This window comes from Mesitornis unicolor, unplaced genomic scaffold (genome assembly GCF_000695765.1).
Source record: "Mesitornis unicolor isolate BGI_N332 unplaced genomic scaffold, ASM69576v1 scaffold18070, whole genome shotgun sequence".
NCBI lineage: Eukaryota > Metazoa > Chordata > Aves > Mesitornithiformes > Mesitornithidae > Mesitornis > Mesitornis unicolor.
Genome location: NW_010157821.1, coordinates 20,195 through 29,973, shown reverse-complemented (window position 1 = coordinate 29,973; position 9,779 = coordinate 20,195). Strand labels below are relative to the sequence as shown.

General features: G+C 54.8%; 1 protein-coding gene across 1 annotated transcript in view; it reads left to right on the top strand.

Annotated features, from left to right (window-relative positions):
- Window positions 1–8,163: 8,163 nt before the first annotated feature.
- Window positions 8,164–9,779, top strand: part of LOC104538399 (disks large-associated protein 4-like) — a gene marked incomplete at its 3' end in the record, with an annotated part of 14,016 nt that continues 12,400 nt past the window's right edge. The window contains exon 1 of the mRNA XM_010181594.1: window positions 8,164–9,114. Within this exon, the coding sequence (XP_010179896.1) occupies window positions 8,164–9,114 (951 nt within the window). The remainder of the gene's footprint in view (window positions 9,115–9,779) is intronic.

The window sequence follows — 9,779 nt, the reverse complement described above, 5'->3', positions numbered from 1 at the left end:
AAAAGCTTTGTCATATTGCAGCCATTGATTTTCACAGCATCTGGTTGTGCTGCTACCGAAAAAATAAGAAATAATAATACAAAAAGAAGTAGTATCTAGAGCATATAAGGAATTATTCTTTGTCTGTTTTGGGATGGCTCCAGCCAGAACCTGTCCCTCCCGATAACTGGGTAGGCATTAGCTGGCAGTGCCAGCAGATATCCCTTTGTCTGAAGAAGAAGCAGGAGACCACAGGCATCTACCGAGGTTCCCGGGGCTGCAGGGCACTGCTCAGCTGCCAAGCTACTGTGAGGCCGGAGGAGCTGTATGCAGATTCCTCGCTAAAGGCACAAACCACTCATCCACACGTGACGTGAGGTGTGAGGACATCCTTCGACCAGTGACACGGGACTCAGCAGCGTTGAGAAATCACATCAGTGATGCACATTTTCTTCAGCTCAAACGCCAATGTAGCCTATGCTGGGATTTGCTTCACCAAGCGTTAGCTGCCTGGAAGCTGGATCTGTAGATGGGCTGGGCAAGCCTATGGGGACACCTTCAATTCATCCCCCTCCTAAGGAGGTGTCTCAGGTAGATGAGGTGCAGAGCTTGCTGGAAGCCCCTGTGTCCACTCCCTTGCAGAGGGAGAATGTGCCTCAGTTCTCCAGTGGTGCTGTCACACATCTCCATGGAAAAGTCCAGGTGGCATTAACCCCACAGATGCTCCTCAGGAGACCTGGCTTAAGCTCCTCTCAGCATCCCAGGAGGAGCAGCATTGATGCTGCTCAGACCTCGGTACCTGCCCCTGGGAAGAAGCTGTGGGAAACTTCTCAGGGAGAAGCACGGCAGGAGGAGGCTGGAGCAGAGTCTGTTGTGTAATGAATTGTTCTAAGCAGGAGCCAGCTATATTTATCTGCTGCGATTCGATTCTGAACTCTTTGAATCATCATTAATGCAACACCCTGGAAGTCGGCGGCCCCTCTCGCTGAATGCCATGAGAAGTGTTCCTGCTAATTCAAGGATCATTTGAATTCACACGTGTAGGCAGAACAACGTCACCTACACCACAGTATACAATTTTTAAGCTTCTTGTGGCAGGGTGAGGGGAGTCATTTTTCTTCTGCAGGTTGCAAATCATTTATTCCCTATCTAGCTAGTTAGTAGCACGCTGCTAGGTTTCTATATATAAAAGCCACCCATGTGTTTGCAGCCAGCTTGGATGGCTGGGCTGAGGTTTACGTGGGAGATGATGGTATGTGGAGCCCTGGAGGAGCTGATCAGCAGAGGGCAATGCTGGCTGACTCCAAAGGGCGCCTGCAGCCCCATCAGGACGAGGCTTTCTTCCTTCTGGAGCACTTGTGGCCTGAGCAGTCCCATTTCATGGGCTGCTGCTTCTCCTGATGCAGAAATCCAGGTGAAGGACCTCTTGAAGGTCCTTGTGCCCTCCCAGGCTTGGTGAGAAGGAGCTGTGAGACCTCTTGGGTGACCCCCAGCACCAGCTGTCTCTGCCACACGTTGGACAGGTAAACATCAGCTAAAATCCTGGAAATGGGCTGGAGCAGAGAGCAGCAAGGTGAGGCAATGCTGGCAGGGTGAGGAACTGCATTTCCTTCTCCTGGGCCCTCCTCGCTGAGAGATTGCAGAGTTTGCCCTGTCCTCTGCCTTGTCTTCTCCATGCCATCAGTGTAAGCCCTTTTAAGGTGAGTTTGCAGAATTTAAGTTGGGAATTTGGCCTGTGGGAACCAGCAAGCTGGAGCATAGGAGGTTGCATGTGAACATGAGGAAATCTTGTTCACTGTGAGGGTGCCAGAGCATGGCCCAGGCTGCACAGAGAGGTTGTGGAGTCTCCTTCTGTGGAGACACCCAAAGCCCTGGCCGTGTTCCTGTGTGACTGCTCTGGTGATCCTGCTCTGGCAGGGGTTGCACTGGGGGAGCTTTCCAGGTCCCTTCCAATTCCTGACGTGCTGTGATTCTGTGTGGTTCTGTAACCCAGAAACATGAGGAAAAGGATGGTTTCTCCTGGAAACCCACCTCCAGTCCAAAAGTTAAAATGGGGGCAGTAGCAGCTAATCTGCCCAAGACCTTTGTGGTGCAGAGCTCCAGCACAGAAGGTTGTTGAAGCTGGTGGCCCCTAACATGGTTGGTTTGCAGGAGGTGCTCAGGGGGCTTCCAGGCTTTGTAGTTTCACATCTTGGGGCTCAAGTCTGGTCAGAATAGGCAAGGAGCAGCCCCTGTGGAGCAGTGGTCCTCTGGTTGCTGCCCTCATCACAGCAACAGCAGAGGAGTTACTATGAGGAGGTGGGAACGGACCCATGCCAGTGTCTCTTGGGTAGCCATCTTCTCGAGGACACAGTGCATAGCCTGATGGAGCATCTCCAAGGGGACATGGAGCTAGTCTGTAAGGGTGGAAAGGAGGAAGGAGATCTGTTCTCCATGTGCAAGGTGGACAGGACAAGACATCACAGGCTGGAGCTGCCACCAGCATGACCTCAGACAAAGAGCAGAAACTTCAGAGCTTTATTGGATTGCAAAGACAGACAGACATCTCCAGGGCAGCTCGCTGGACATTTCACTGGGGGACATTTTGACAGACTTCTCGCTCACACTTCCTGCCAGGAGGCACGAGCCATAACCCAAGGACTCGCCAAACACTGCCCGGCTGGATGGACAACCACGAGAACAAGGACAGGACAGACAGCTGGGAAACCATTGCTCTGCTGGTACCTATGCTGCATCGCAGCTGTCTCCTCTTCTCCATCCAGCTTCTCTCAGTTATCTCCTGCTCTGCCCAGAGTCTGGGCCAGCCCAATCTTTTTGCTGTTAAAAAGAGACAGAAAAGCAAACACTTGCAGTCCTTGAAGTATCTCTTACAACAATGGTGGCTTTTCTGCTCGCAATGAAGTTGTTGCTCAGTCTTCCTGAAGTGGAGTGAACCATCTCCCACTGGCTTCGGCAGCCCCTGGACCAGCCCCGTCTCCCACTCACAGCAGCTGTGAGTCCTGCAGTAGGGAAACGTTGACAGTGGGAGGAGAAGAGTCCCTGCTGAGCAGGAAGCGTCCTCGGGCATGTCCTGCACAATCTGAGATCTCGTACGCTGCTGTCTGGAGCTGCAGGAGGTTCTGCAGGAGGTGCTGCTGTAAGCAAATTCAGCGCGGCCGGATGGAGCCTGCAAACAGGCAGCTCCAGTGCTGCTGTTGTGAACCCTGCCCTAGAGGAAGCCACCCCAGCTGGGGCTCAGAGCGGTTTGGGACACACAAAACTGCCATAAATAAGGTCAGGTTGTCCACTGCGCTTCAGAGACCTCTGAGCATCAGCAAAGCCACTGGGAAGAGGAAGGGCAACCCCAAAAAGCCACAAGCTGAGAGGAAGGAAGGTAATGGGGCCATGTAGCAAAACCAGCCCCTTCCCTTGGGCTCAGGGATGCATCTCCCCATGCCCTGGCAGCCCCTGCAATGGCCATTTGTTAGCCAGAGTCTTCTCCTGCTGACCACTTTGGGTGCCCTCCCTGAGGGTCACCCACCTCCTTACTGGGGTGCCTGACTCAGGGTGGGAGGACACAGCCAGGGCACAGCCCTTGCAGCCCGGTTTGCAAGCTGCAGGATCATGGATTTGGGAGATTTAATTTCAAGTGTTTTTTCATCCTTCCAAATTAAAAAGATGGCAGGGAAGAGGCTTGTTGGGTTTTTCCCTTCCCTGACCCCACGTCTCAAGGAAGTGTCAAAGACTGCAGAGAGTAATCGAAATGTAATGAAAACAGTTTAATCCATCTTAAAGGGAAACCAGCTCACAGAGGGCGCAGCAAACACAGTATGGTGGGCACCAGGGACTGGGGGGTCCTGGCACTGGTGGGTGCCCAGCAGCAAGGCTGATGCCCCACACTGGGGCTGGCAATTGAGCGAGGGGCGAGCAGGACAGGCAGGAGAATTGGGACCTGCTGGCAGCTCACAGCAGGAAAAGGGAGCAATAAACCCTCTGCCATATAGAAGCGAGTGCCCACCCTTGGCAAGAGCACACCAACCGGGGAGAGGAAGCTGCTCCTCTCCTTCCCTTCCCTTCCCTTCCCTTCCCTTCCCTTCCCTTCCCTTCCCTTCCCTTCCCCTCCACCCTGACAGCCTCCTGCCCCCCAAACTTCACTTTTCCTCCATCCCACTTGTCCCCACAGCCCCTCACTCACTGCTCCCTGCCCCTCTGCATCTTGAGCCTGGCCCCATTCTTCCTTTGCAAGCCAGGCTTTCACTGCATTTAATTTATTTTGATTTTATTTATTTAATTTCATTTAATTTTCATATTTATTTTGAGTCCTAAGGCAGTTTTGCTTTATTCTGGAGCCCAGTGAACACAGAAGCAGTGATGCTGATGTGCTTCATGGCAAAGCAGTCACGAGGCTGAAGTCTCTCTCAGGAGTGCCTGGGAGATTTCTTCTTTAAATATTGATTGCCCTTTGTAGGAAAAGACATATTTACTATCAATACCCAGAGGCATCCCATTATAATCCAATCACCACTGTCTTGTCTCCTTAGGGACTGTCTGACTCCTGTAGCACAATGTGACAGGAAAAGCTCAGCGTCCAGCGGAGCCGGGGTGGCCTCCGGCAGCTGAGGCCCAGGGAAGGGCCTTGCTGGGAGCCCAGAGCTGGGGTGTGGGAGGAAGGGAGAAGGAGGAGAGCTGAGGCTGGGCACATCAGGGTCGTGTTCAGGGACGACTGGGGCTCCCTGCTACCTGCAGGGCTCCCCCTACAAGTTGGGCAGGGCTGAGCTTGCCCATTCATGGCCGTCTGAAATTTAGGATGCCTCAGTCTGGGGCCTGTCCTCCTGCACCCCATCCTTCTCCTCTGTCCAGAGGGTTCCCTTTGAGAACATCTCCCGGGGCTGTTTGCCACTGCTTTTTAACTGCTGTGCTGATGCCAGCTTGCACAAAGCAGAAGCGGGGCTGCCTGGCACAGCCATGAGTCTCTCTTCCGTGGCACTTCCCCAGCCAGCACCCGCTGCTGCTGCACCCCATCGCCTGGGTGCTGTCCCATGGGCAAGGGACTCCAGAAAGCACCTGGCTGCTGAAGAGCACAGCGGGAAGAGGCTGGCACCCACAAGGACCATGAGCAGCCAGACACCAGTCAAGACCGATGCTGCATTAGGTGTCTTGGCGAGAAGGCCAGGTTTGGTGACAGAATTTCCCCAGCTCAGGCCAGGATAACAGCCATGTCCTTACCCGCAAAATGCATGGGTCTCGGAGAGGCCTGAGGTCCTGAGGGCCAAATTAGGTCCTCTCAAAGGGTCCTGAGGGCCAAACTGCCTCTCCCACACCACCAAAGCCCAGGCCACGTGCCAGCACATGAGGCTGTAGGTGAAGGCAGCCCAGGTAGGGCCCAGGTCAGCAGCAGCTGAAGAGAAGCCGCCCCATGGGGTCCTACAGCTTCTCCAGATGGGTTTGAGGAGCAGTGGGACAGGACCAAGCGAATCTTCTGTGCAGCCACAGCGTCTCCTGGGGACAAGAGCTCTGCAGGCCCCTGCGAGTGCTGGGGCGGCTGGCAGGACCCCCCAGGAGCAGGATTTGCAGGAGGGGGAGCAGGGAGTCTCTGTGTCAGAGCAGGGCGAGGAGCCCGGGCTGCACTCACCACCGCTCTGAAAAGACCAGCTTTGCTTTGCCAACCTGCTGGGAGTGGCAGAGTGAGACAGAGACTTTAAAACCCATCAAGCTCTGGAATACATTGCACTTCTCTTTTATTTTGTGCTTCCAATTATTTAAAGCCCCAGCTGCTTTTCATGATTAATACATTTTCCCCTGCGCGAGGAAGGAAAACGAGTCTGTCAATTCCTATCGTCCTTCAGTGGTCGTTGCCTCCGCTCCCTGCAGTTCGGTCCTGCTGCTCCTGCTGACCAGGCTGCGTGCAGGAGGAATGTCTCCTTGGGGACACCAGAGGCAAATTTGGGGTTGAACAGGGAGAACCCAGGAGCCCAGACTGCAAACCAGCTCAGCTTCTCACAAGGACACACCATTATCCCACTGGTTCTCTAGGAATAAGCAAATGATGGTTTTCTTTCTCACAAACTCACTGGAGGCTCTGAGGGTCCAGGCACTATTTCATAGAATCACAGAATAATTTGGTTGGAAAAGACCTAGAAGATCATTTAGTCCAACAATAACCTGTCCACCACTAAACCATGTCCCTGAACACCTCATCTCCCCGTCTTTTGAACCCCTGCAGGGATGGTGACTCCACCACCATGCTGGGCAGCCCCTTCCAGTGCCTGATAACCCTTTGAGCAAAGAGATTTTTCCTCATATCCAATCTAACCCTCCCCTGGCACAACTTGAGGCCATTTCCTCTCATCCCATTGCTTGTTACAGGGGAGAAGAGATCAATTTCCCCCCTCCATCCCCACCTTTGAGGAGCTGTAGAGGGTGATAAGGTCTCCTCTCAGCCTCCTTTTCTCCAGGCTGAACCCACTCGGTTCCCTCAGCCACTCCCCATTATTAATGTGCTCCAGATCCATCCCCAGCTCTGTTGCCCTTCTCTGGACACGCTCCAGCCCCTTTAATGTCCTTCTGGGAGTGAGGGACCCAAAACTGAACACAGGTTCCGAGGTGCAGCCTCAGCAGTGCCCAGTACAAGGGAAGGATCCCTGTTCTGGTGGTCACACCGGTTCTGATTCAGGCCAGATTTCCCCTTCCAGGTGCCTGTTGGGGAACACTGGATCATCCCAGTGTTGGGAGATGACTCTTCTGCCCAGAGCCCTGCCCCTGAAGCTTCCAGGGCAGCCCCTTCATCTTACCCAGGAGCAGCCATTCAGCTATGTGGAGATGTTTTGGAGCCCGGATTTTGCAGAAGTCATCTAGGATCCCAGTTCTCCAGGCTTTTAAACCTGTAGGATGCTTCAGTGTTTGCCAGCTGCCTTCCAGCTGCACTCAAATTAAAATGAAAAAGGTTATGGGAAACTAAACTGAAAGGTAAAAGGAAATAAGAAATAGTTTATACACTACCTGATTTCGAATAGGTTTTAGGTAGGAAAAATCACCACATTGGTTGATCAACTTAACCCATCTATATGTTCATTGATTTTCTTTCAGCAGCCCCCAAAAGTTTGTCTTTTTTCCCTGTATAACCCAGTGCAGATGAGGACCCCCTGAAATGAGCAGGACAGGGTAAGTTGCCCGGAGCTCCTCTGCCCAACGGGGACCCTCTGTGTCCACCTGCCCCCTCCACTGCCTGCAGGGATGCCCGTACCAGCTCGAGAGGCCACAGAGGAGCAGCCTCGGCCCCTCACCGTGGCAAAGAGGACTGTACCAAGGGCCGGCCAGACTTGCAGGGTTGCACAGCTCCCCCAGGAGCCGTGCGGTACGGCAGGAAAGATCAAGTGGGCAGCAAGCATCTTCTCAGGTCAGGCTCTGAGCGCTCGGGAACACCTCTGCTCTCATCATCGCTACTGAAGCAGTTTCCTCGGGGGTAGAACATGCCGTAAACCCAGCCGCCTGCTGGAAAGGAGACGTTTGACATCGCATCGCATTAGCGCAGCTGCACGCAACGCACAGAGCAGGGCTGCCAGCCCCCTTCCAAGAGGCAGTAACCACAGAAACACAGAGCATAATGAGAGGACGGGATGCTCGGCTCCAGGCTTCCCTTGACTCAGGCCAGGCCTGTGCACAGGCTTTGGCTGCAGGTTTTTCTCCAGCCCCCTGAACAAATGGGACAGGAGCAGTGATTTGCTGGCAGCGCCCCTACTCGCCTTTGTTATGCTGGCTGGGGAAGAGACTCTATTAAATAAACATGTGCTGAGATCAGAAAAATAGCAGCAGCATTATTTAGGCAGCCTGTGGTTGAGCACCGAGACACACAGGCACTTAAACTGCAGCTAGAAATAATAATTCCTTCCCCTCCTCCTCGCCTGCACCCTGTTCTCTCCAGCCCCTGGTCTCATGGCCCTGTTCCTCCCTTCCTGCCATGCCATCTCTCTCCCATCCTGCGTCTCTCCTCCATCCCTTAACCTTGGTGGCATTTGCTTTTAGGGCTGGGACGTCCCTCGCAAGGCCGCCCTGGTGAGGAGCGGCTGCTGGAGAGGTTCTGGGCAGGCGCTGAGCATCTTTCCTCTTCCTCCAGGTGCAGGGAAATCTGTGGGGGAGCAGGTTTGGTGCTGCTGCAAGGGCTCTGCTGTGCCACCCCTGAGTGATGCTCTAGGAAACACTGGGACCATGAAGGGCTTAGGAGATAACAGAAGCCGCCACCTCTCCGATAACCTGGACTCCCCTCAAGACTCTCTTTATGCGCCCCAGGACAGGAACCCTTATCTCCTCAGCCCCACTGACTCCTTCACCATGGACCCCCGATTCCCAGCCCAGAATGCCCTCCACGGCGACTGTCTCCTTCCACTCAACAACCAGATCTCCAACAGCAGCACTTTCCCCCGCATCCATTACAACTCCCACTTCGAGGTCCCAGATGACAACCCTTTTCCGAGCCATGCCCAAGCCACTAAAATCAACCGCCTGCCTGCAAACCTCCTTGACCAGTTTGAGAAGCAGCTGCCCATCCACAGAGACGGCTTTAGCACCCTCCAGTTTCAGAGGAGTGATGCGAAGCACCGGAGCGAGAGCCCCGGGCGCATCCGGCACCTTGTCCACTCTGTCCAGAAGCTATTCGCCAAGTCCCAGTCTCTGGAGGGCCCCACCAAAGGCAACGTGAACGGCAAGAAGGGGGCGGACGACCCCAAGCAAAACCGGAGGAGCAAGAGCAAAGACCGAGCGAAGACCTCCGAGCCCAAGCGCAGGACCAGATCCAACATATCAGGCTGGTGGAGCTCAGATGACAACTTAGACAGTGATACCTGCAGCTACCGCAACCCGATGGGCCTCATGACGCTGGGCCGGCAGCCGGACCACAGTCAGCCCAAGTATTTCATGCACGCGTACAACACCATCAGCGAGCACATGCTGAAATCCTCCAAGAGCAATAATGACCTCAAGGTCACTCCTTGCACCAATATCCCCATCAACAACGACTCCAACTACATCAAGAGGGGCTCCTGGTCCACGCTGACACTCAGCCATGCCCGGGAAGTATGCCAGAAGGCCTCCGCCACCATTGACAAAGCCTTGCTGAAATCCAAGTCCTGCCATCAAGACTTGCCCTACCACTACCTGCAGGTGGGTACAGCGGGGGGGGCTGTGGTGTGCTCCGTGCTGGGAGAGCACCCTCTCGTTAAATGCCCGATTGCCCAGTAGACCTTATCAAACAGCTCCAGATGGTTCGGCGGGCACCACAAGCCATAAAGCCACATCGCCAGGAAAAGGCTGGGGGGTTCAATTCACCAAGGCCATGGGGACAGACCGCCCCACCCCACCTCCTGCGTGCTGATGGGGCCCAGCTCCTCCTGCTGTAGCGCTGCTCCAGGACCCCCCAGCCCCTGTGCTGGGCCATGGCAGCGTGGGGAGGAGGTGATGTGCCCACACCACCGCCTCAGCACCCTCGGCTGGGATCCTCATTTCCTGTGGGACCCCAGCACATCCCCGCTGCCCACTCAGCCCTGCAGATGCTGCGATGGGGTGGGCTCTTGTACACATGTAGCTGTTCCCACTCAGTGTCCAGGCAGCTGGGCATGCTGAGTGGCCGTGGCTCATATCCCACCCCGACATAGCTCCCCAGCCTCCAGCTGAGCACTGCCGCCATCCCCCGGTCTGAAGGTCACCAGCAATAACCGATGTTTAACCCCTTATATCCACGCATCGCAAGGACGTGCCAGCGTGCCCAGTAAGCCCCGCTCTCCAGAGCTTCCCCGGAGCGCTGGTAGGACCCACAGCTCTGCGGGGGA